The sequence below is a fragment of the Passer montanus genome, unplaced genomic scaffold, assembly GCF_014805655.1.
Source record: "Passer montanus isolate IOZ18808 unplaced genomic scaffold, ASM1480565v1 scaffold21, whole genome shotgun sequence".
NCBI lineage: Eukaryota > Metazoa > Chordata > Aves > Passeriformes > Passeridae > Passer > Passer montanus.
The window spans coordinates 6,845,875-6,871,773 of NW_024366703.1; the positions used below are offsets into that span (position 1 = coordinate 6,845,875).

Consider the following 25,899-nt stretch of genomic DNA (forward strand, 5'->3'; position numbering starts at 1 on the left):
GAGGTCAGTGGGAGACTAGGAAACTACAAGGTGACAGAGAGGATCCCCTGTTTCTCCTGTATGCTTATAAAGTTCCTGCTGGTCCCTACAGAAGCTGGCAGAAAACAAGCTAGGGCAAGGAAGAGTACTGCCAAGCAGGACAAGGCACCATGGCTGGACATGAACCATAGTAGAATCCATCCCTAACTTCAGGTGCCAGATCTGATTGCAAGCTGTTCACAAAAGAGACTGACGTTAGGTAGTTAAGAATTGGAAATATAAGCATTTGCATTTGGGGTTTTTTTATTGTTTAGTCATTTAAAAGGTACAGAAGAGTTTGCAAGTAAGTCAGACCCAGCCCCTAACAGCCCTCCACCACAGCTCTTCCAGTACAGCCACCAAGTTATGGAAGTGCTGTAATTCACACAACTCCAGTAACCTCATTGGAGAGCCAGCACCTCTAACCAGAGCCAAGTCAGACCAGAGCAGGGCCTCAACAGCAGTTTCAACACGGACATGTGACCAGGAGTACTGAGCACCACACTATCAAGTGTAAGAGGATGGGGACACCAGAGTGTAGCAAAGTGCTGCATACAGGCCTCACGTGGTGATAAAGCATCATGACATGGTCATAAACAGCAGTGACAAGACATGCAGACAATTGTTCTTCAGAGTGTTCAAGGCCCCCTGTGTCCTCTGGGCCCTGCACTGCCCTCAGCCTGAAGGAAATTCAGCTTTTATCTCTCCAGGAAGAGAACCAGCTCAGAGGCCCTTCCCCTGAACAAGGTAGGAAGAGGCCCATCTTCTTTGATCAAGGGCAGCAGTTTGGGGATCCCATACCAGTCTGTGACCAATCAACCAAACCAGTGGAAATCAAATGCTCACTTCAAAACCAGGACCAATGAGCTGACCCAACAGTCAAGTGTCATGTGGTTTCTTCACAGGATGGGCATTGTGCATCAGTAAGGGTAAATCTGCCATAAGACTGTGGTGGATGGGGAGCAATTAAAATAAATCAACAAGCATGGTGGCATCCATTGCTTGTCTTACTTGCCAACCACACCAAAACCAGCTGCCAACTGGCTCCCATGAGGGTACTGGAGCATCAGTCCTTTGGGTATCTGACTCCCTCAATGTCTCAGCTTCTTTTTCTTCTTACGGTTCCGGTCCTCACTGCTGTCATCTGCCTCACTGGGGGTCACAGCCTGCTGGATGACTTTTTTCTCCACTGCATATTCCTGGTCTTCCATCTTGGGGTCCCCTTTGACCAAGAACTCTCCTTTCCGATAGGATATGGAAACATTGGTCCGGGGGTAGGTGCCATAAACCCTCCGGAGATCATCCTTCACAAATTCTGGGAGGTCTTTCCTAGGCCCAAACACCTTTCCAAGCTTGCCCCACTGAAGCTCCCCTCTCATTGTGAAGCCTTCTGGCCATGTATCTCGATACTGATCTGACCTCTGGCAGGCAGCATAGGGATGGTAGTTTGCATAGGGGTTGTAGAGAGGAATAGGGACCATGGGAGGGAAGTGCCAGGTGTGGTATGGATGGATGTAGGGATTGGAGGCACTATAGAGATGATGGTATTCCACCTGACCTCCTGCATAGTCAGGGTAGCTGTTCCTGTCCACCACAAAGGTGATGGGTCGACTGTAGAAGTTGTGCATGTGGATGGGAGGGAACATCACAGATCTGGACACGTCTTCTGCTCTCCCAGGCCGCAGTGGTGGGTAGGTATAAGCAGAAGGTGGGATCATGGCTGGGTAATATTCCCGTGGCACAAAGCTGGACTGGTACATTGTACAGGAGCCTAGGGTTTTACACAGGGGACACTTCTCTGGAGCAGTTGCTAAGTCTCAAAAGCTGTGAGGACAGAAGGAGAAGAGCATCAATTTATATTTGTTGTATACATTTCAGGGTGAATAAGGAGATACACTTAGCACTGTAAGCATACCAACTAATTAATAATTAATACAAGGAGCTCCCCACAGCTTGCAGGGGCATTAACCTACCAAGAAAAAATTGAGCCACATTGCCAGTGACTGCTTGTTAGTGCCTCTGCAAGACATCATTTAACCCACAGATGTCCGAGTTGCAAAGATGAGAACAAGCTGACATAAAGACCACTGAGGGCAGAAGAGTCAACCTCATATCCTCAGGACTTGTGTCTGCAGTGCTGGGAGGCAGCAAGACACTGCAAGAAGCTGAAGGCCCTTGAGCAGGCCTCAAAGTGGGAAAGGCAGGCACAAGGGAAAGAAACAAAGCAAGCAGGCAAAGAAAGGAAAGAGGCAACACAGCCCAACCCTGCTGCAGTCATGTCAACTGCTGTCCTGCCCAGACAAGGAAATCTTAAACAAATAAAAAGATCTTCAGCTGTCCTTGACTCTCTCCCCATCCTCCCAAAGCCCTGCTTTTACTCTGATAAGCAAACAAGAGCTGCACCTTTTGTTTATTTCTAGAGCAAAATCCAGGCACATCTATATTTCCTCTGACAAGTTCTCACGTATGGGTTTCTCTTTCTGGTCTCACTAATTACCATTCACGTTTAAGTGTGCATTTACCTTGAGCAGCTCTGACCTACAGCTGAATTTGCTCCTAGACTGCCCTTGCCAGATATCCAAGCACCCTCCAGGGCATGAAGCAATGTCCTCCCATGACTCGTTATCCTCTCCCCTAGGGCCAGAAAGGAAGCTGTATATCGCATAGGGTTGTTTTTTTAAAAAAAAGAGTTTGCTATCAGAGACAGGGAAAGATCATGCATAGAACTAAAGGCAGCAAACTGGATTTTTTTTTTTCCATGAAGTTGTGGGCTCTTCTTGCTGTAACTAGAGTTGCCCCTCCCAGAGGTGTTAACCAAGTAAGACAGATGAAAGTTCAGCTGTCCCCTAAGAGTTGCCTGACACAAGCAGTGCTGGGTACTGCAAAATGGGTTTTCTTTTTAGCTAGCACAAGTTCCTCCTTTTCCTAGAGGTTCATAATGAACAGTAATTAGCTTAAGCTTTTTTTTTTTTCCATGGGTTCAAGGGCTAGACACCTTCATCCTGCACAGGGAACAGCAGAACAGTACTGGAATATTCAGTCAAGACCAGGCAGCACCCTTAAACAAGACTTGCAGCCTTGGAGACAAAGCCCATCAGAACCATGATCCTCTCAGATAGGAGGAAATGAAACAAAATTCACAACCTACTTGCCTAACTTGCTCAGAATCACCACAAAAATCCAAAGGGGTGTTGTATGTCAATGGCAGCATGAGGTAGGCACATGGAATAAATGGTATCATCTTGAAAACCATCCTCAGCACCTCTTTAAATAGCTCATCTATGCATTCCTATTGAGATCCACACTTCCTCCAAGTGCTTGTATTTCAGAGCAAGTGGTTTGCAGAGAGAGTGTGCAGCTATTGCACCCATCACATGAAACAAAGCAAGCCCAGCTTATACCCCCTTCTGCTGGGTCAGTGTGCTGCTCCAAGCCAGTTAAGGACAGCCCCAGAGAAGCTGTTCACATCTAGCTGATGACCAGCTCTTGCAAAAAAGCTTCTGTAGCACCCTGCATTTTGGCTGTCAGCATCATTGCTCCTGGTCTTCCTGACAGCTGCAAGGAGAAGGACTGACAGGCCATCTAAATCACTGGGGGTTTATCACAAGGCAGCCTGAGCACAGCTACTGATTGCTTTGGTTTTACACTGAAGAAAGATAAGGGGAACAAGCTGGTGTCTTAGCCAGGCAGGATGACCCACAAGAGGAAGCAAGCAGAACAGATAAGAAGGGGGAACAAGATGAGGATTAAGCAGGGCTAGAAGCGCTTCAGGGCAGCATTATCACATGCCCTACCACAGCAGCAAATACATTTCCCTGGAAGCAGATCACCCGGGAGGAGCGTGTTGACAGCCTACACAAGACTTCACAGCCCTGGAGGAAGTTTGCAAACCTGTCAGGGCAAGCTTTGACTGGGTGGCCTCTGCCAGGCCCCACAGCACAGCTGCCTGGCACTGCCCTGTCCCTGCCTGCTCCCAAGCACAGCTCTCAGACTGCCCAGACACAGCCTTACCTGCAGAGGCACAAGGCACCGAGCCCCAGCTCCCGGCTTGCACGGCCCAGCACTGCTCTGAATGCTCGGGTGTGTTGCAACAAGGTTTTGGTTTGCAGGAGGCACAATGCTCCTGCCCTGCAGAGCAGCACCCTGGTGCTCCCAGGGGCTGACAATGCATTACACAATTGCCTGTTGTTCATACTGACCTTCAGGCTGAGCTACAGTATGACAAATCCATGTGTACAGGAGAAGAGGGCTTTGAGAATACCAGTACCAGCTTGCCTGACCCCATCCCTGACTTACCAGGGAGTAAAAGCAGACACTGCTTCAGGGAAAACAGTGTGATCATTTGTCAGGCCACCTGATGGCTGGAAGGCATCAAAAGCCAGATTCTTAAGAAAACCAACTCTGAACACCAACACCAAGAGGTACCACTTGAGGAAGGAGTCCAATCCGCATTTTCTTCTCCCCTTCCTCTTCTCAAGGAGACCTTATAGCACCTTCCAGTACCTAAAGAGGGTCTCCAAGAAGGCTGGCAAGAGAATTTTCACAAGGGCAAGCAGTGATAGGACAAGGGGGAATAGTTTTAAACTAATGGAGAGTGAATTCAAATTGAATATTAGAAATTAAAATTCTTTACTGCGAGAGTGGTGAGGCACTAGAGGAGGCTGCACAGAGAAGCTGTGGATGCCCCATCCCTGGAAGCATTCCAGGTGAGACTTGATGGGGCTCTGAGAGCTCTAGTCTAGTGGAAGGTGCCCCTGCCCATGGCAGAGAAGTTAGAACTGGATGATCTTTAAGTCCTTTCCAGCTCAAACCATACTATGATCCACCTGCTCTTACTTTTCTTATTTCTCCAGTAACAGCAGCCAGAGGCTAGCCTGGTTTTGGAAGTAAATATCTGACAGCCTCCAACTCTTCAGGACCAACTATGAGACCAAAAAGGGAGAGTGGATCCTAGCTGATCTGTCTCTTCAGACCATTATCCTCCTTTGATCCACTTTCAAGCTCTGTTATCCCTTGGGGGGGGGAAAAATTAAAACCACCACATCTGTTGCCCAGCACTTGAATGTCCTGAGCAGGAACAGGCAAAGCAGTCCTTAAAGCCTGAGCTGAACTCTGCTAAATGCTTGCCTGCTCCTGAGAGCCACTGACATCCATCAATACATGCCAGGTATTGGTGGCACAGATGGAATGCCAGGATGGACAGACAGCAGGCTGTGCCTGGGAGCCAAGCCTCCCCCCACCAGGGCACTGGGAGCAGTGCTTGGCACCAGGGAACAACAAGGGGCCAACGTAGTAAGAAAGGCCACAGCAAGAGTCAAGGCAGCCTCTCCTTTTAAGCCTTTCCAGCAGTTTTGACCTTGCTGGAAAAGGGTTCAGATCCCACTTGGCTGGTGCTGAACGAGACACCAGGCACAATAAAAAGGAGAAAAATCTCCAAAGATGGTCACAGAAAACTAACATAAGATTGTCATCTCTTCTTGGTGAGAACATGATACTGCAGACTATTCCCAGGCTTGCCAGAGCTGACTCCAGCAATTCCCCTACCCACTGCCCCAGTCATCTGGCAAGGCCTTTCCCTCCTCAAACATCTTGGTGGAGGTCAAGGGGACTGACACCACAGAGCCCAAAAAAAGGCCTGCCAAGCAAAGTGTGCTTCACACCAGCTGCCCCACACAGAGTTGCTATGGAGCAACCAAGCAATGTTTGCAATACAAAACTAGAGAGGACATTTGATAAGAGAAGCTTTTGTTTCAGGCTCTCAGTTACTACAGGTGATGAAACCACCACTAGTTAAAACAAATGCCCAAGTCTGGTAGGGTTTTCCTAGTATCTAAAGCAGCAGAAATTACCTGCTAAAAGTACAGAAGACCATGGTTTTTCTGAACATCTCAGGGCAGTAAAGCTTTATTATCATCTTGGCTATCTTTGAATTTGGTGAGCTTTCTTTTTAGGTATTTGTAGAACACAAGAGACCACTGTGAGCTACAGAAAACAGAGGAAAGTAAATACTCAGTTCCATGCCAGACTTTACATTCTGTAGGAGAGAGATTGAAGTGAGCCTGACTGTATCATGGGCAGTACCAATACATACATGTGCCACAATACCCAACATGTAAAACTTCATACAAGTATCTTGCATGTCTGCAGAGACTGGTCTCACCAAATCCTCTGTCCTGCAGAAGCAGGGTCCCCAGGTCAGGCTGGCAGTTTGGATGGGATCAGATATTACCTCAGGGAATAGGCTGCATGCCAACACAACTGTCAAGACACCGGGTCCATGGGAGAGGACACAACCATCTAATTTACTGTAACCCTCAACTGAGACTATTCTTGCCTCATTTCATAATCCTGTGATCAGCTCACAAATGAAGATACCATTATGTTACCCTTTCCTCCATTCCAGCACTCAAGCTTTCAGGCTATTCTTTCTTGCTTTTTTCCTCCCCTCCTCCTCCTTTCCCTAACCCACAAAAAAAACACAGATCTCCTGCCATTGCTCTGTAACAACTCCCAAGGGTACAGGGATTAATATTGCAAAAGCAACAATTTCCCCCAGCCAAGAGGATGAAGAAGTAATGAGTTATTTCCAGTTAGCCTCCCCATTTTGAGCAGCATCTGCAAAATTGTTACCACCTGACAACAGCAAAGTCTTTTTTTTCAAGACTTTTTATTAAAAAAACCCAAAACTTCAAGGACTGCTTAAAGTGAGATGTTAAAACTGAATGTTTTTATTCAGTCAGTGTTTGTCTTCCATCACTCTGGTGTCAGTCCCACACACTTATCCAGCATCCTGGTAGCTGGAGACAGTGCGTGGGAGAAGATCATGACAAAGCAGTTTCATATTTTTCCCTGTCACTTCTATCCCTTTATTGCCAACTTAAGGTCATGCTTGGTTTGAAGTCTTTTCAGCAAAGAAAGATTTCATCCAGGAATCTTCTTCATCCAGGAGAAGATTCTCAAGTACTTCTTGGGGAGGTGGGAAAGAAGTACAAAAAGCAAGAACACAATAGCTTTGATCCTCCACCACCACTACTGATCCTTAGGACACAGGCACTTGGCTGCCTTCCTAAACAGGATGCTTTCTCTTAGCCAGACATGCCTGGCAGCAACACAGGAGTTCAAGGAAAATGCAACAGCTCATTAAAAGCTGGGCCTTTTCAGGCCTTAGTTTTTATCTAGAGGACCAGATTCCTATGCTAGGGCTGCTTAATAATGGAAAAATTTTCATTTTGAACAGAAATCCACTATCCCCCCAAACACAAAATAGCAGCGCGTTTTGTTACACTCTCCAAGAGAAAACCAACCCATACTACTCCAGAAAAGTACTCCAGGGAGGGTTAAATACTTGCACAAGGGGTAACTGCATCACAGCCAGTTCAAGGTACCAGCAGACAGCAGTGATTAACAGCAATACAAATCAATGCTGTAGAGGACAAACCTCCCCACATCACTAACCCAGTCTGAGGAACTCCCCCAGCAATGCTGAGGCTCTGTTTCCTCTCACCCCACAAGGGGGACCTTTCTATCAGGAATTACTTCACTGCCCAAATTCTTACAGCAGCCCAAGCCAACTGGAAAAATACCACAAGCACAGCTGATATAAGAGCTCCATGAACAATCCCTTCAGCTCAGCCAAGAGGGAGAATTTAACTTCTGAAGCCAGAAGACACCAGTCTCACCCTGCTGTTACTAGTGCACCATGAAGAAAAGAGCTCCAGCTGGCATTGGTGACTCTGGAAATAGCAGCTAATGCATATTTCAGTCAGTCACCCCTTATAGAGGCCCTTTGAAGGGGGAATAGATCCTTTCAGCTATTCAAAGCAACATTCCCAGAAAGCACTGAAGTCTAGTGTGGGTCTGGCACTTGTTTCTGAGGTCTGTGCAAAGCCCAGACTCTGTATGAAACCAAAACACCAGGAAAAGGCCATGTCATTGCAGAGCAAGCCTTCACTTGACAGCTGTGATCCAAAAACCACATCCCTGCATAACTCTGCTCAAATGGCAGTCAAAGTGCAACTCACTGGTGACAGAGGTTTGGAGCAGCCACTCCTACTCTGACTGCAGCTGCTGGGTAACACGGCAGCTCTGGAACAGCTGTGCCAAGAATAAAACACGAGGAGTGTTACCATAGGGTGACTGCATCAGCAGGCAAGGCTCTAGAAAAACATCCCTGCTAAGTGATCCTGACACTGTCACCTATTCAGCCTCTCCCTGGCTATGCACCTGCTGCACCAGAGGATACATTTTGGATATACTCCACACGTTCATTCTCCTTTCAGCTTAGCCTAACTTCTGTGTTATTAAAGCTTCCACCACCACCATTCTCATCTTCCCAGTACCCACTGCAGGCACCCTTTACATCATAGACAGCACTTTTTCATTTAGTTGAGCATATTTTAATATTTCATAGCATTCTGCCATAAGGATCTCTTCCATGTTAAAACACAGCCTGAACAGACCTGCTCCTCCTCTCACTCAAGAGTTCATCTGATACCCATCATCTCCATCCACTATGTTCTTCAAAGGAAAGATCTCAGAACCAGTTAGCTCAGTCTTCCAAATTAGGAGGTCCTGGTGGAGGCCCCAGCTGTGATTTCTGCCCAGCTATTCCCCTTCATATTACAGAGTTGAGATAACTGACTCAGGGCACTAATTGTATCAAGCACACCAACAAGTCAACTAAATGACCAGTAACCTAATTAATGCACCAGTAGCATCTCGTGGCTATTTATATCACTTTGCACACAGCTATGAAGCTACTAATCAAGTCTTATGAACCACACATGATGCTGTTGAGTCACCCTTCCCTCCCACACCACTTAGCACTAGGATGCACATCTACCCCACTTGCTGTGCCCTCCCACAACAATTCTTTCCAGCATAGACCTGATGTAGTGTCCGGCAGGTTGTTCAAGGAGCATCACTTCAGCATTGCTGTGAACTTGGGTCCTCAGGCTTCACTATCATCCAGATACCTGCAATCCTTCAGTCAGCTGATCTCACCTTTATCTCATTTTATACATTATTCTCAAATTTCAGGATCCACTCTTTCTGCCACATTCATGCTTCCTTTACCTCAGCCTCCTCCCAAACAGGCAATCCACCCAGATTATTTCTTCCTCAATTTTGCCACATGCATAATTAAGCCTGACAATTCCGGCATCGTTACCTTGGCAATCTCAGCCTTACGTGGTATTCCTGATATGGTGCAGGTGGCCTTGAGAGGTTTTACCCTGCAAGAGCTCTTCAGGCACTCCATAATTATTTGGTTCCTCCTGGTTTGTTATTGTTTACTTTACACATTCCAAGACAAATCATTCAATTCCAGCCTCAATTCCCAGGCCCAGCTCCAGTTACCTACCAGCACTTTCTTATCTTACACAAAGACTTGTTGCATAACAGAGCAACATGTTTTGTACTTCCACAGCATCCTACTCTCACACAAGACTACAAGTCTTTGTCCTTGAAGTGCTCTTGGGAGAGTCTCCTGGTATCCTGCAAAAGAGTTAACAGATCACACAGCCTGGTTCTCCAGAGGCACTGCTGTGCCCACAGTGGGTTTCCTCTGTTGACAAATACCAGTGTCACAGAAAACTATTTGCATTTTAACTCTTTGTTCTTTAAATAGATCCTATGTAGATCTTGGATCCTCTTCCCACATATCCTGCATTGAGGATGGATATGCAGAAGTACAGAAGGCATAATCTTATTCATTTACACTATGTCTTCCCAGAGTGTCAACACCCCAAACAGTAGGACAGGGCAGGAAAGATTATTCACTCTCTGGGGTTGTATTACATACAACATACCCCTCTGGCATGTAAGGGGGTTTTCTGTTACAACAGCAACACACACTGCATTTCTAGTGCAAGTTCAAACATCTGAGCTACAATTACCCATGGGAACACTGCTCTTATTGCATCCCCAAGGCAGACAGCTGCAGCATCTGCTGATCTACAACTTTGTTATAACTTCAAAAAAAAAAGGCAAAAACAACCAACTACCTTCTGTTATGGTCTTTAGACAATACAGAACATAGCTCACATATAACACTATGGATTTTTTAAATTAGGAATCAAAAGAAAATCTTGTGTTTCTAGGAATACAATGACTCAATGGCCTTTCTGTGTCTTTTTTTTCCAAATTAAAGTGTTTAAAGCCTCTCATCACTCAACAATAACAATTTACATCAGTATCTTTCACAAGCAGGTGGTGATAGGAATATTACAGAGTGGAGCACTGGCATGAGTCAATACTACAACCAAGTTATGCTACTGTACATGGACTGGCACCCACACAATCAAAAAGCAGATGTGAAAAGGGCATCACCTGCAAAGGGATTCATGTTTTTAAGAAGTCAGGCAGAACACAGAACATCTCAGTCACATACTGCTCTAGTACTGCAAACATTAGAGGTAGTGTATAACTGCAGAAACATTGTAAAACAGCCTGGTCTATTAATACAGAACACAGAGAGAGTTACTTGGATATGTGTACTCACACGTGGAGAAAAGACAACCAGGAGAATGCCTTCACTTAACCAAGGAACAGTAGGACACACAACGTGATCTTAAGAAAACAGGTTACTTTCCACAGGCTCTTTTTCACTGAAGTGCCTCAGGGACACACAGAGAGTAAGGAGATGCCCTAAGATACCACATTAGACCTAATAGAAGTTTTTCCTGTGGTAGCCAAGGCAGCAAAACTTGCCTGAACGTGCCCTCATACCTTAAGGTGGCAACAGGAGGCTCATTCCTTCAGCAATTACATGACACACTCAGGGAACAAGGGTACAGGACACAGATAAAGAAGCAGTTAAAATCAGCACATAAAGCCAGCATGGAAAAACCTTAAAAGCACTCACCAAAACTTCAGGTTCTTTCTCAAGTCAGCAAAACAGAGAACTGTAACCTTTAAAGAAACAGACTACCACAGAAAAGAGCCCCCCATTAAACACTACAAAAATAAACCCCCCCTCTCTTCTCTTAGTGTTACTTCCCCCAAGATTTTACTCACACTCAGCCACAACTAAGCTGGTATTTGTACTCACAGCTCATCTAGATTGTAATTAAGTAAGAAGCCATATCAGTGGCTCCCATCAGCACTCCCTTATTGTAAGCACCTGCACTGTGGTGGACCTTTACAGACAGGAATCTCCCCAGGAGTTTTGAATGGTTGACTCCTGCAAAGTCAGCTCATGATCATCCAGCACAACAGCAGCAGCAGTGCAGCTCCTTTGGGATGCTTACTGATTCTGTGATCTTAGAGGTCTTTTCCAAACTAAATGATTCCTTGATTAGTGCCTTATGCCTTGCTCTGCTGCAGGTGATCTCAATAGCTAGAGCTAAATACCTACAAATCACTCTTTAATTACAAACCATGTTGATTACAGTTAGTTGTCTGACTTCTAGGAATTGATAAAAATGACCTGCTTAAGAAGTTACTAGTAAGTCTAATGTGCAAAACCATTGGAAAGTAATAGGGTGCAATAATACCTTCCTGTGCACAGCAATTGGCTTTTGCCTCAATTTTTCGTGGTGAAATTTCCCCTGGTGAAATTTGAGAACAGCTTAATGGAAGCAAGTGTTGCAGTGAGAGACCAATGGTAATGCATATGCTGAACACAGGAGATGCTTCTTTGAGAGAAAGAGCCACAGAGAGATCTTCAATGATAATGGACAATAATAGTCCCTATTTTCTGAAATACACAGGATGAATGGAAATTAATCATGGGAGAGAAATGTAAGTCTCTGATTACTAAGACAGGCTCTTTGCTGCGTTACTGCCCCACCTTCCCAAGCAGCCATGTATATATTTTTGTTCCCACTGAATCATTCTGCACCCTGGCACATGTTCTTTGGAGAAGGGGAGGCTTGGGGGACCTCACTGCTCTTTACAAACCCTGACAGGAGGCTGTCATGAGGCAGAGGCCAGGCTCTCCTACCGTGCCTACAGTGAGAGGGACTGAGGAAATGGACTCAAGCTGCGACAGTGGAGATTCAGATTAAATACCGGAATTATTTTTTTTTTTTCACTGTTTGAGTGATCAGACATTGGAATTGGTTGCACAAGGTGGTGGAGTTGCCATCCCGGGAGGTTTCCACGCGGCCTCTGGAAATGGCACTGGGTGATACAGTTTAGTGCTTACCTAACAGTGGTGGCGCTGGGCTGGCGGGTGGACTGGATAAACTTGAAGATCTCATGCAATATTGATGATTCCACGGTGATTCTACGATTCCCTGACTGCAAGCGCTGGCGTCGCGGCCAGGCCGCGTTTCCATGGCGACGGGCGGACGGACCATAGAGGTGGCGCCACACCAGCGAGGCTGGGGGCGGGGATATGCAAATGAGGGAGCGCAGTGACCTCACGCGCGCTGGCTGCCGGGAGGCGCCGGCGGCTTCACTTGCCAAAACACAAAATGGCCGCAGGGCGGGGCTGGGGGGCGCGCATGCGCTGCTGCGCCGTGCGGCGGCGGAGCGGCGGGGGAGCGCCGGTACCGGAGGCAGGTAGGAGGCGCCGAGGCGGCGGGCGGGTGTCTCTCCCGCCTCAGCGCTGGCCCCGGTCTGTCTCTCCACCTGTAGTGTGGTAGGGTGGCGGACCCCTCGTCCGCTCAGTAAGGCCCTTCGGGTAGGGTGGGACAGACACTACCCCCTGGGGGGTGCCTCTGCGGGGTAGGGGGGTCTCCCCCTTTCCCCGCAGTGGTAGAGCCCTGGCGGACATTCCCTGTGTTATCGTGGGTGATCCCACTTCGGGCCGGGGGGTGCCGCGTTCCCCGGTCTCAGTGCCCGTGGGCAGGGGGCTCAGTCCCGGAGCGGTGGGATCTGCTCCCGGTGAGGACAGGCGGCTCTGGCATTGCCCGCTTCTCCCTGGTGTCCCTATTACACCTTCCCCTCACCTGGCCGGCTGCAACCCACTGCCATGGAGCCTGCGGGAAGGAGGGCCGTGTCTCTGGAGATCCCGCCAGGGAAGGATGGCAGCGCCTCTGCCCGGCCACCCCTTCCCCTGCCAGCGGCCGCAGGTGGTGACCCGGACAGCGGCGTGTGGCCCTGCGGCTGCAGCTGGGCCCTGCGGAGGGACGTGGCCTTGGCGGGTTTGCACAGGTGAAGAGATTCCCTGTTCCGGGAAGCTGGGCAGCAGAAGCTCCTGGTGCTGCACTTGGCAGAGCGGTGGAAGTTGCTTCTCCCCTGAAGTTTCTTGTTAAGTCTTAACAAAGAGCAGGCAGTATGTGTGCAGTAATCCCGTCTTGTAGCTCCTTTGAAGCAAATCTTGGGGTTTGTTTTCAATGATGATTTCAAATTTACTTCTAATTTTGTAATTTGAGGCCAGAGTTATCTGGCATTGGTTTCCATCCTAGTGCTGTGAGGTCCATTACAGGATTAGCTTATATTGACAGCAAATGATCAGGAACAAGTTTTTTAATACATCTAACACGCTTCCTTTACACTGTAAAACAATTAATTCTTCAGACACAGGATGTTCCATGTTGTTAAGGTAAAAGCCTTACCAAGTTCCAAGGCTATGAGATCTGCCCTGTTAACTCTATATTAACAAATCTTGTGTTCTTATTAGGGAATGAGGTCTGATTGAACAAGATTGCTCAGCTGGAGCACAGCTCCATGGAAGCTACCAGCTGGTTCAAGGTATTAGTTGTCTGTGTGGCAGTTGTGTTTGCGTGTGTGAGCTCAGCAGGGGTGATGGAAGCACATGATTGCTTGTAATAAGAAGGGTATTACTTAACCTCATGGTGCACAGTCATCAGTGATTGTTGAATTGGTAAACAGTGCTGGCAAACACCCTCATAACCTCTTTCAGTCATGTTTCCATGCCTGATCCAGGTGGTTTCAAAGTTTTCATTTCTTCACCTGTCAGATACAAAGCTGCTGGGAGCCTGCTTTGGGGTGTTTGTTCACATTTCACACAGGGCTGTGTTTAATGTTTCCTCGAGAGTCCTTGTTACTAAGGGATTATCCAAGGGTGTTAGGAGGGTTTCAGAAGTATGGAGTGGAGAAACGGAGAGCCTTGAAGTTATATTCACCTTTAAAAGGGTGCACAAGATCAAAGTTTTGTCAGAGGAGCCTAAATTTTGTGAAGTATGTATCTAGGAAGGAGCTTTCTTGGGATAGAAATAGGATTTTGAGAGGTATTTTATTGTTTAAGTGGAGGCTTTTTTGGTTTTATTCATTCTACTAGCTCTGTGAGGGGTTTTCTTGTTTTACTGACAGAGTTCTGCTAGAATCCAGATACCTTCGTGGGGTGAGGACCCTCTGAGGTGTCCTGTATTGTGGAGGTGTCCTGGGTACCGTGTGTGGGAGGGAAGGAGTGTGCAGAACCTAGTCTGTGCTCCCAAAATGGGCTCATTACTGACAGATAACCCTGACCAGACAAAGACATCCGTGACTGTCGCTTGCAGGCTCTGGGAGGAATTGATGTGCCCAGCAGCAGGTGTTTTGCTGGGACAGGTCACAGGACATCTCTTCCTCAGCCACAGGAGCTCTTCCACAGGTGCAGCTCCAGCCCAGCTTCCCTGTGAGTGGGGCTGGACTGCCAGCAGCCCCGTCCTGTCTGGCTGTGATAAATGTCTATAAATAGCTTTTTCTCTCAGGTGGTTTTTCCAGCTGCTGGGTGGATTTATTGTCTGGCAGTTGCAAACATACAGAGCTGGTTTAGTAAGCCCCTCAAAAACCAGAATATGCAGCAGAGGGAGTGTAGTGGCAGCTCAAGCAAGCACAGACATATCCTGAAGTATTATTTGGGATTCCAGCCTGAATTACCCACACAGGGGAGAATTAATACAAGAGCCATCCCCGTACTGCAGTCAGGTCTGCAGATGGCTGTTTCAGGTTGCTGAGTGGCAACTTCAGCACATAAAAATCATCTGGCCCTGCTTAAAAGGCTGGCTTGAGCCAAGATTCACATAAGATTCACTGCTGCTGGCTCAGTACAAGTGGCTTCAGCTGTGGAGGGCTGGAGCTCAGCCTTGTTGTAAGGCCAAAGCATTGCCGAATCGCCACGGGACACGAGGGCTCGTGCGTCCAGCTGTGAGCTGGCTAGGAACTCAGAACACATGTGTGAGCCCCAAGCTGTGGTGTGTTCCAGACACAGCTGTATGCCAGCACTCTCAGACAAAAGCAGTGCTTTCCTGGTAGCCAGTATCCCAACATCCTCCTGAGGAAGATAAGATCTGTGGACGTCACTGGCAGGAGCCAGATGTCAAGTGCGGAGGAGGAAGTTTCTCAAATAAAGACTCATTGCTTTTTAATTTATGAGCTTGTTGCTTTATGACTGTGTTAGAGGTTCAGCATAAATTAATCCCTCCTGCAGCTCCTTTTCCCCTTCCTTCTTACAGCCTCATATTGAAAAGTTCTGACATACTCCATGAATAATTCTCCATCCCAAGGAAAAGGTTATGAAAATACCAGTGTGGCAGTAACACAGTGCTTTGGGTGTAGAAGTGAAATCTGCTTTTTACAGACAACTGTGATTTGTTTCTTTTTAACTGCACATTTGCAGATGAGGAGGGGAAAAATATCTATCAAATGACCTAATGACTACTCTAGTAAAAGTGACATCACTTGCAAATATCAGCTGGCTGGAGAGGTTGCACATCTGTGAGGGAGTGATGAGGGAGCAGAAAGAAAGGAAGTGGAACTTCTTTGAACAGTGCTGTAGCATTTATATGACAAAATGAGGTGTCTCTGGAAATTTCAACAGCTGTGGTTTATGCAACATGTGCTCAGTGAAGCACTTTTTGGATGGGGACAGCATGAAGTGCAGCACTAAGACCAAGTCATGAGCGTGCTCTGCTTTCACACAGGTTTTGGATAGCAAAGGCAAGCCCAGGATAAGAATCACTCTAGTAGATCACACTGTTGGTCTGTCTGTCCTCATATCCTGCCCCACGGTGGCAGCAAGAGATGCTGTTTAGGGGGAGAGCACAGAGTCTGGGCACCATTTATGGCCTTTCCACTTGTCCACCCCCAGCCTGCACAGCTGGCTTGGGGCGGTTAGAGGAGATTTCCCTGCCTTGTTCCCTTTAGTAGCTGTTTGTGTGCAGCTGTTTTCCATGAACTGGTCTAATCCTCTGAACCTGCTGCCCAGCTCTCTAATACCCTGTGGTAGCAATGTCAGCTGTTTACTACCTGTCAGGTAAAGAAATATTTTTGTGTGCTTTAAGCTGACTTCCTGCTAGTTACAGAGTGTTCCCAGTTTTTGTGTCCTCTCAATTCCATGAAGGGGCCCAGCACTCTGATGTCTTCATCTGCTCTTCTTTCAGTCCTCCACAGAAGGCTTTTGGTGAGAGACAGAGGACTTGCCTCTTGCCTTAACTCTCCCTTCTTCTTAACCTTTGTCTTTACGCATCGTGACTCCTTTCCAATTCTTGACCATACAAAATGAAATTTCCCCTTGAGGCTTGTCTGTCTTTAATTACGTCTACAAAGGTTCATTGTCTGGCTGAATTCTCTTCCAAGCAGTGTCTTCCTTTTTTCTGGCCATGGGTTTTGGCCTGGCAGGGATGCAGAATGGCGTCTGAGCTCCACAAGGGCTCTGCAGTTGGATCCAGTTGAGGTCTAGTGCTTTGGCTGGGAGTGGAACCGAGGTGCAGTTTCAATCTAGTGATGTAATTGATTGGAACAAATGCTGTTCCTGCTCCTTCTGAACTAGTTATGAGGAATTCCTTGGCCTAGGCAGAGCAGATGGTTATTTTTGCTTTTCTAATCTTGCCTAGCAGTGGTCAGATTCATGGCTTCAGGGAAATGCTGAATGGGACTGGTGTTTCATCAGGTTTCATACCCAGACGTTTATTCTTCTGCTTGATTTCCTGCTTGAACTTGCTGCAGCTGGTGTTGCAAGCCCAAGAGGATGGTGTGGTGCGTGGGTTCCTATTTCTTGTGTTCAGTGTTTTCCCACATTGCAAAGCCCCCATGATGTATCCAAGTTGGGTGAGTGCAGACCCTGGAGGGCTGAAACAGGAGTGGCACACAGCCCTTTATCTTGCTTTTGACAGTGCCAAGATAACAACCCTGTTGTCACCCTTCGTGTGTTTGCTGTGAACAGGGCACGATGGCATGGGCTGGAGGAGCTGACTTTTACTGGTTTAAGAAACCCTTATGTCACATAAGTGCCTTGTTTTGCCCTGAGTCTGTAGCAACTGACGTGAGAGAGAGAGCTCAGCCTGAAAAGCACAAGAGATCATTTCTGGCCCCATCTCCTGGCTGTGAGCTCCAGTCAGTGCAGGTGTGAGGAGTCCTCCTCTCACACTCAGCCCCTTGTGAACATACAGCAACTTGTTCTGGTCTAAGGCTGCTGTGTCCACATGCTTTATTTCTGTGTATATTGCTGTCCAGCCAAAGCATCTTTATTTCAGACTATGGTCCTAAGACTTAGGGCACTCCAAGACAAGCTGAACAACTGCTAAGGCACTTCTGGTCAGTTTTATTGCACGATGGCAGCGTGCCTGCTGCAGTCGTGTTCTGGTCATGTCTCTTCATGCCACAAAGCAGCAGCACTGCTCACTACAAATAACTCCTGTCTGAGCCAGCCTAGGTGCAGTAAGCTGTGACTGCCTGGGGAAAGCACATGTGAGGTTACATCACAGCTCTTGTCATTTTTATTTGGGTAAAAACTTACATGAGTACCTAAAAATACCAGTGACTAGGTGTGTTTTTTAAAGGCTGCTTTGTTGTTTGCAGCTATCTAGCTTGATTCTTCCTCTGACCTTGCCTTTAAAGAGCTGGATTAATTGTCTGCTTGCTGGATAACAAAGAACATTACAGGGTAAAGGACAGGGCAGGCTGCTCAGGAGGAGGCAGCCATATGCCCAGGAGCCCACGGCCTGGCTTCAGCTTAATGAAACAGCTTTAGTGCAGCAGACAGCTTCTAGTCTCTTAAATCCTCTCCAATCCACTTTGTAGCAGCTCCTTGAAACAATATTGTTTCTGATTGCTGCATACAAAGATTTACCAATTAACTTGATTCACCTTTTACTTTATTTAAGAAAATGAATCTGTTTTCATTATATTTTATTTATTTTTTTTCTCTCCTGCAGGAGCAACAATGGATTGGCCCCAACAAAGATGTAGTAGGTGCTGGGAGAAGACATCTCACCTGAAATGGAGGTGATCAAAGGAGCTGAACACTGACTGCACCAACATGGGGCTGCGACTGCTGGCTTGTCTCTTCCATTTGCCCACTGCTGTGATCTACGGCTCTCTGTCGCTCTTTGTTTCCATTTTGCACAACGTGTTCCTCCTGTACTACGTGGACACCTTCGTCTCTGTTTACAAGATTGATAAACTGTCCTTTTGGATAGGAGAGGTTAGTTTTTTTTCCATCAGCTTCTATGCTCTTTAAGTAGGAAACTCTGAAACCAAGACTGCTCCTTGCTAGAAATGTGAAAACTGTTAGTTGTAACAGCAGTGTTCCCTTTTGGAGAGGGAGCAAGGGAGCCTTCCAAGTGCTAACTTGGACTTTTCAGTTTTTCCCACTTACGTAAAAATAGAACAATCTGGGACAGAAAATGCAGAGACTTAGTTCTTAAGACTGCCTTTCCTCTGGGGAGGTTGAGGTGTTTCACAGGCAGTGACAACCACTGGCCTTACTGCCCGTTGCCCCAAACAGGGGCATCATACAGTGGTGTTGGGGCAGGGAAGGAGTGCTGGGACAGTTCTGCTGATGGCTCACCGTGTCAGCTCAGCACTGCTTGCTTTGGTGGCAGAATGGAGCTGTCCTGTGGTTTGTTTCACTGCCCTGTCTTCTTTCCTAGACAGTGTTTCTGATCTGGAACAGCCTCAATGACCCTCTGTTTGGCTGGCTGAGTGATCGAGTGTTCCTTAGCACACAGCAGTAAGTGAAGTTCTGCTTTCAGAAGAATCTGGGAAGTTGCTTAGTCTCTGGGGAAGATGATGTCAAATTGGCAGCTTTAAAATGATGGCGTGGGAATGGCTTACTGGGCATGGAACTCTTAAATACCTCCTTTTCGTGGCATCTTTGAAGTTCAGTGCTCATAAATGTTGTTTCAGTACTTGCCTTTTTCGAGAAAGTCACACACACTTATTGGGTGGATGTGGCCCTAATCTTTAACAGTCATGAGTGGTGCAGAACCTAAAATATGGGCTTCAAGCCCCTGCTTGAAATTTTAGATGAGCAAGCCTGTTAATGGGGTGTTAGAGAGTGTCTGTGCATGGTTTGGGAGGCACAAGGGGGAAAAGTACAGTTGTTTCCACATGGAATGCCTCAGACCAGTTGTTCCCAAACTCTATAGGATGGAAGCTGAGGCAAGATGGCTCTTTATTGTTGGCCATTAGCATTTCTCATGTATTTTTGTCAACATTTTAATGAAAATAATGGTGTGGCTTCCTGCAACTAGTAAAAAGTCATTAAAATAATTTACATTGCCCAACGTGAGGATAGTACAGCACTGTCAAGGAGAGAGATGCTCTGGAGGAAAAAAAAATCCCTTTTCTTTTTGTCCTTCTTAAACCCATATTTTCAGTGTATTCACTATTAGCTGGGAAGGTATCTGATGTGGGTGGTTGTTACTTGAACAAAAGCTGTATTTGTGTCTGTGCCACTTACATGACTTCCTTGGAGAGGAAGAATATGTGATCATGCAGGGTTTTGTCCAGGTACGTAAAGTATTCTTTTTCTTCTGTTGCAGGGCTGGAGCAGAGATTTCATCCCCTGAAGTAGTTCTGAAGAGACTCAGAGCACTAAGCCACAATGGCCCCCTCTTTGCCATTTCTTTCCTGGCTTTCTGGGTTTCCTGGGCTCATCCTGGTTTGCAGTTCCTCCTTTGCCTTTGCATGTACGACAGCTTTCTCACCATGGTTGACCTCCATCACAACGCCTTGCTTGCAGATCTGGCTGTTTCAGCAAAAGACAGGACTAGCCTCAACTTCTACTGCTCCCTCTTCAGTGCCATAGGCTCCCTGTCTGTCTTCATGTCCTATGCAGTGTGGAACAAGGAGGACTTCTTTTCCTTTCGCATATTTTGTGTCCTGCTGGCCCTCTGCTCCATTGTTGGTTTCACCCTGTCCACACAGCTGCTCCGCCAGCGGTTTCAGGCAGATGGGAAAGCGAAATGGGACCAGGAATCAACCCTGAAAGAGTAAGGGTCACAAATTCTCAGCAGGGACAAAGGCCTGACATAGATCTGCAGCAAACTAAATGTGTGAGAAGATCCAGAATGAGGCAGAATTTGTTAATTGTCTCTCGTTCTTGTCTATTGTTACAGTTTTCAGGATCAGCTGTCACACTGGCTCCTCTGAAAATAGAACAAAACTGTCTTGTGTCAGCCCTAGTCCAAACTGGAGGCAGAGGCCTAACCTGCTATATGGCCATCCAGTGTTTGGAACATGAAATGAGTTCATGTCTAGAGCATCCAGTGAGGCCTGTGAGTGGTAAAATGTCAGAAGCAGCTTATGAAAGCATTTGTGCTTGAGCACGAGACCACATTGCTGCCCATGCCCTACGGAACTGGACAAGTGAATGTCAATCCCTGTCACTCACTTCAGCTGCCTGATAGTGTCTGGGCTGCTGGCAGGCCACACCAAGCTGATTTTCCCTATTCAGCTCCTTCCTCGGGCTGCCTCACTTGTCATCTCTTGTTATGAGCTGCCAGCATTATGCTGTAGTAGCAGCAGACCCTGATGAGATCTGCCAGGTGAGCTAACTGCAGGGACCTGGAAGAGGAGTGTATGTATAGTGGAGTGGCTGATAAGAGGAGAAAGCATTTCTGGACAGAAAGGTTAATTTTATGTTAAGAAGACAGATGTTCTTTGGGAGCCTGTTGCCTGTACTTCTTACTAGCAATAAGGAATCATTGTTACAGACTCCACTGTTTTGATTGGTCCAGGAATGTGAAAGGTCAGGATGGGAGCTGAGGAGAGACAGCTCTGCATCTACAGGAAGAGAACTGGGAAATCTATCTTGGTGTGAGAGGTTTATGGTTGCTTTTTATGCCTCCTTTTCCTTTAGGCTGTACATTGAGAAACTCTCCGTCCCCCAGGAGAAGAGAATCACCCTGGCAGAGTATCTCCAGCAGCTCTCCCGGCATCGCAACTTCCTCTGGTTTGTCTGCATGAATCTCATCCAGGTAGGCACAGAAGTGTCACACTGCGATTCAGAGGATGAGTGCTGGCTCTGGCTCTTTGAGATGGATGATTCAGCAGTATGTAAGTTCCTGAGGAAGGGCAAAGATGTTCCCAGCACCCACTTGCTCTTGGAGCCTCCTGTACATGCTGGCTGATTCAGCAGCTGGTAGCCACTCTCCCTGCTTGTGACCGAGGATACTTCCTGAGCAAGCTGTGGGGTGCTCCTTCCTCTCTCTGCAGTGTAGGCTGGGTTACAGGGGCTGACTGAGCTCTGTGCAGCCCATATGGGGTGCAGAAGCACAGGGCCTGGCTCACAGAGGGGATGAGTTTAGGAGTGCTGTTTGCTGGCGTGGCTGTCAGCAGTCCCCTTTCCGTTTTCCTGAGGCTCACATCACTGTTCTTGCTGTCCAGCTGGATCCATCTCCCAGCTGGCTTTTACCATTTCTGTTCTTCATCCTCTTCAGTGATGACTACCAAATGCCGGCAGCCTGCCCAGCTTTGTGTGCTGCAGTCATGGCTCCCCGAGGATCCCTCAGTTTCCCAGGCAGATGCTGGTCTGCATCTTTGTGTTCAAGCCTCACTGCCTTACCGATGTCCTCCTGCCGGCTGCCTCCTCCCTGCTGCCATGCCACTGTCTCCCCCAGCCTCATGGTCACTGCTGTCATCTGCTGGCCCTGTCTGCCCCAGCTGTGCTGTACAGCTGGGCATTGGGGCTGACTTTGGGCACAAAGTGGGCATAGCTGATGGCACTGCAGCTCTGCAATCTCAGCCAGCAGTGTTGGAAATGTTACAGCCAAGGTCTTGCTCTGCTGAAGTACTCCAGGCCTATCCTGCATGATCCTTTGGCATGGGGCTCCTAGGACAACAGAGCCCAGAGGGCTGTTAGCTTTTTCTGTTCTTTCTCACTGCTGTTCCTGCTGACCAGCTCGTCTGCATGCTGCCTTCACAGGTTTTTCACTGCCATTTTAACAGCAACTTCTTCCCTCTGTTCCTGGAGCATCTGCTGTCAGACCAGATCTCTGTCTCTACTGGATCCTTCCTGCTTGGTGAGTTTCAGGTGGGACTGGAGGGAGCAGCTGAGTTACATAGGACCTGCCCCAAGTCTGGGTTTGCCCTTCACAAACTCCATTTGGGGAGAGGTGTGTTCACATGCAGGACTCTGGGCTGTAAGATTCACACATGCACATGTTTCCCTGGGACCTCTGAATTGTCCTTCCTGGACACAGAAGTAACTTGGAGCCTTTTCTAGTAAGGACAAGGCTGGTGTGCTGGATACCAGACTCCAGAGAAGTATTGCTCTGAGCACTAGAGGCTGCAGCATGCAGCAGAGAACACAGCCCTAAATTTTATCCCTTTCTTTCTTCAGCATACAGACCATTTCCAAGCTGTCACAGATATGTGGGCATTGGTCCTAGGGTTAGCCTGGGAGTGTTCTGTGTAGACCAGGTCTGGTCAGGCAGTTGTGTCTCTCTCATTTCTGCTCCAGGGCTGAGTTGCAGCCTCTGCATGATACTGGGCAAGTCTTTTCTTGCTTTCTGTCCATGAGGTTGATGGAAGAAGGTCTCCCTCTGTAGGAAAGTGCGTGCTGTGCCACAAAGCCATGGAATAAATCTGCTGCAGCCTTCTGTATATGCGGAGGAGCTGCTCTGTATTGTCCTGCTGGCAACAGCCAACCTTGCTGTCTCTCTTGGTATCATGACTAGGGGCGTGGTGGAAAATGAAACTCCATCAAGCTGTTTCTGCATCTGTCTCTGCTCAGGTGTTTCCTACATTGCCCCCCATCTCAACAACCTCTACTTCCTGTCGCTCTGCCGCCGCTGTGGGGTTTATGCCGTGGTGCGAGGACTCTTCTTCCTGAAGCTGGCTCTGAGTGTTGTCATGTTCCTGGCAGGACCTGATCAGGTGTATCTGCTCTGCATCTTCATTGCCAGGTAGGCAAGCACTTCCCCTGCTTTCTGCTTTCTGGGAAGTAAAGTGCATTGTCCCTGTTTTATGAAGAGGGGTGAAGGGCAGGGAACAGGGGGCAGGATCATACATTAGCCAAGTGGTTTCCAGCTCTGACAGCTCATGGGACAGGTCACTGCAGAATCCACAGGCTGCCCTGCTGCAGAGTGAGGGAGGCAATGAATGTTCAGGAGGTCACACACCAGCAGGACTGGAGGCAGCTTGCACTTGCATTTGCTAGCTGCTGAGAGATTCTCTTCTCCGCAGCCCTTGGTGTGTTGCAGCTGCCTGTGAGCCACAGGCCCGGTGTGTCCTGTCCCCAGGCCTGTCTGTGGCAGGACAAGATTGATCTGAGGTGTCACTGCAGGGTACAAAGTCTTACTGATAGTGGTGTTTCTCTTCTATAACTAGGGCACCTGAAATTCTTATTTCAAATGTGGGGAAACCTTTTCCACCCTTGCCATTTTTTCTGATCTATCACATTTTTCCAGTCATTTGATAGCCCTGTTTAGTGCTTTGCCTGTTGTTCTGCAGCAACCGTGTGTTCACAGAAGGGACCTGTAAGTTACTCAACCTGGTGGTCACTGATTTGGTGGATGAGGATCTAGTCCTGAACCGTAGGAAGCAGGCAGCCTCAGCCCTGCTCTTTGGGATGGTGGCTCTGGTCACCAAACCGGGCCAGACCTTCGCCCCTCTGATTGGCACCTGGCTGCTCTGTGCATACACAGGTGAGGATGCTCCTGGGGAAAGCAGTGGAGCAGGACAGGGCAGACCAGTGTCTGGCACCTTGTGATGTGCCCTGGGTGGGTGCAGAGGGCTCTTCAGTTGCTAACCTGTGCCTGGTCTCTGCATCTCCACGGCTGATCACTCAGAGAGAATGGACAAAGATCCATCCCCACTGCCCCATTCTCACAAACTCTTCTCTGACTCCAGGCTACGACATCTTCCAGCGCAACCCCCTGAGCAACGTGGTGAGTGCCCAGCCGAAGCTGGAGTCTGCTGTGGCCTTGGAGCCAACTCTTCGCCAGGGCTGCTTTTACCTCCTGGTCTTTGTGCCCATCGCGTGCGCCCTGCTGCAGCTCCTCAGCTGGTCACAGTTCAGCCTGCACGGGAAGCGGCTGCAGGTGGTGAAGGCTCAGCGGCAGAGCCTGACACAAGGCCAAGCACCAGAGGTCAAAACAATCTAAGGGTGCCTGAGCCTGATTTGGTGGATGAGCCCCCAGGATACTGCGGGTTCCAGGCTGGTGCTGGAGGGCAGGTGAAGGGCAGGGATGGTGGGCTGAGAGAGCCTGATGTTCATGGTTCAGCTGTGAAATGCTGTGATGCCAATGTTTGTTCGTTCCAGGTGGTCATCACTGGGGAAGGCAGAGAGGTTCAGCATGTGAGGGGCCTGAGATAGATCACTTGATGTCAGGAGCAAGAACATTTTATCCCAGCCTGCCCCAGGGAGCAGAGAGCTGCTCATTCCAGCAAAGAGGTGCTGGGTTGCAGGTGCTAGAAACAGATGCATCCCCAATGCACTTCTCTGCACTGGGCATGGCTCTGGGGAACCACAGCCTCTCCAGCTGAGCAGGAGACTGCACAGGGAGGGAGTCCTTAGTCACTAGAGCCTTTCATTCTTGTGGAGTGGGAGGCTCTTAAGGGACGAAGGGAATGATTGCCAAACAGAAGGAGGGATGACAGGACCTTAAGGCCTTTCCCAGTGACTGGTAAAACCTTCCCACTTGCAGTGCTGTGGTTCTTGGACCAAATCCACTCTTAAGCATTTGCTGTTCCCAGGACAATATCCTGCACAGCCAGGATCTGCTGGGTGTGCTGTTTTATGCTGAGGTTCCCTTCTCTGTGGCCTTGTAGAGGAAGTTGTTGCTGGCCTGGGAAAGGTGCTGGGCTAGAACTGAGTTCAGAGCCTTGAGCTGTATCATTTCACTGAGCATCCCACTGCATGTGTTTATCCCTCATTTCCTCTCCACAGCTCCTTCTACTCAGTGCTGTCACACAGCTGTACTGTGAGACCCCTCCCATTCTGGGCAAGGTCAGGGAACCAGCCCCTAATCCAGCTGCTGGAAGTGCCTCCCTGCTCAGAGCAATCCCAGGTGACCCGGTGAGCCTGGTGCCCTCCCCTCTTGCAGGAGAGCACAGCCTGAAGGAGACACCAGGTCATGCTTTTGTGCCTTTGATTCCTCTTTGGAGCCTGTCTGACACAGTACTGGGCAGTCACAGGGTTGGGATTTTGCCCCTGTGGGGAGGGGCAGACACCCCAGCTCCTCTGTGCTAGAAACAGTGCTTGAGTTAGATCATCTCACCTGCTGAGAGCAGGTCAGAGGGCTGCTGAGCCAGGGACCCAAGGAGAGCAGGTGCTTTGGTCTCCCTGGTTTTGGCTCAGAGCAGATGGACAGGTAATCACCAAAGGGGTCCCTGAGGCAAAGGAGTTGACTCCTCAATCCCTGTAATGTGTTTGGGGGCAGGAAGGAATGTGCCAAAGCCTGTGCCTGCCTGCTGCAGGAGGGGGGGCTTGGCAGGCAGTGTTTGAAGCTGTTGCACGTTGAGGGATGTTCTTTGTTTAGTCCCAGGTTCCCTCTGGGGTCTCAGCCCACCAGCCTGCCATCTTGCCTCAGGACATGGCTGCCTTCTGTCTTGGACCAAGACATTCCTGCCATGAGGCTGCTGTAGTTCTTACTGGTTCAATCATAAGTTATTTGTGCAACTTCTAACCAAGTTTGAGAATGATTCTCCATTTCATAAATTAAAGATGATCTTTTTCTGAATTGCTTGATGAATTTCTTCTAGCTAGTGGCTCTACCTGGCTGGGTGGATGTGGTGGTGTGGGGACACAGCTGTAGCTGG

The 25,899-nt window shown here is 48.2% G+C and overlaps 3 protein-coding genes across 9 annotated transcripts in view; 1 reads left to right on the forward strand and 2 right to left on the reverse strand.

Annotated features, from left to right (window-relative positions):
• The window catches only part of SLF2 (SMC5-SMC6 complex localization factor 2), a 65,902-nt gene extending 52,365 nt beyond the window's left edge, over positions 1 to 13,537 (reverse strand). Inside the window, exons 1-2 of the mRNA XM_039709245.1 lie at positions 12,915 to 13,537; positions 12,167 to 12,344 (exon numbers count right to left, since the gene is read on the reverse strand). Of these exons, the coding sequence (XP_039565179.1) occupies positions 12,167 to 12,344; positions 12,915 to 12,939 (203 nt within the window). The 5' untranslated portion in view covers positions 12,940 to 13,537. The remainder of the gene's footprint in view (positions 1 to 12,166; positions 12,345 to 12,914) is intronic.
• Positions 194 to 11,266, reverse strand: CUNH10orf95 (chromosome unknown C10orf95 homolog). Of its 4 annotated transcripts, none has more exons than XM_039709254.1 (2): positions 11,141 to 11,266; positions 194 to 1,842 (listed from the first exon to the last, which is right to left on the reverse strand). In XM_039709254.1, the coding sequence occupies exon 2, from the start codon at positions 1,776 to 1,778 to the stop codon at positions 1,110 to 1,112; it is 669 nt and encodes a 222-aa protein (XP_039565188.1). In that variant the 5' UTR covers positions 1,779 to 1,842; positions 11,141 to 11,266; the 3' UTR covers positions 194 to 1,109. The 4 variants fall into 4 exon arrangements, with proteins under 4 accessions (XP_039565188.1, XP_039565189.1, XP_039565187.1 ...); XM_039709255.1 differs by lacking the exon at positions 11,141 to 11,266 and adding an exon at positions 11,035 to 11,053; XM_039709253.1 differs by lacking the exon at positions 11,141 to 11,266 and adding an exon at positions 8,905 to 9,101.
• MFSD13A (major facilitator superfamily domain containing 13A) lies at positions 12,409 to 25,820 on the forward strand. Of its 4 annotated transcripts, none has more exons than XM_039709247.1 (10): positions 12,445 to 12,525; positions 13,589 to 13,659; positions 18,066 to 18,334; positions 18,783 to 18,862; positions 19,677 to 20,126; positions 20,996 to 21,113; positions 22,061 to 22,157; positions 22,871 to 23,042; positions 23,590 to 23,783; positions 23,989 to 25,820. In XM_039709247.1, exons 3-10 carry the CDS (start codon positions 18,170 to 18,172, stop codon positions 24,240 to 24,242), a joined length of 1,530 nt encoding a protein of 509 aa, XP_039565181.1. In that variant the 5' UTR covers positions 12,445 to 12,525; positions 13,589 to 13,659; positions 18,066 to 18,169; the 3' UTR covers positions 24,243 to 25,820. The 4 variants fall into 4 exon arrangements, with proteins under 4 accessions (XP_039565182.1, XP_039565181.1, XP_039565184.1 ...); XM_039709250.1 differs by having other exon boundaries at positions 19,677 to 19,823; XM_039709248.1 differs by lacking the exon at positions 13,589 to 13,659 and having other exon boundaries at positions 12,409 to 12,525.
• The last annotated feature ends 79 nt before the right edge of the window (positions 25,821 to 25,899 follow it).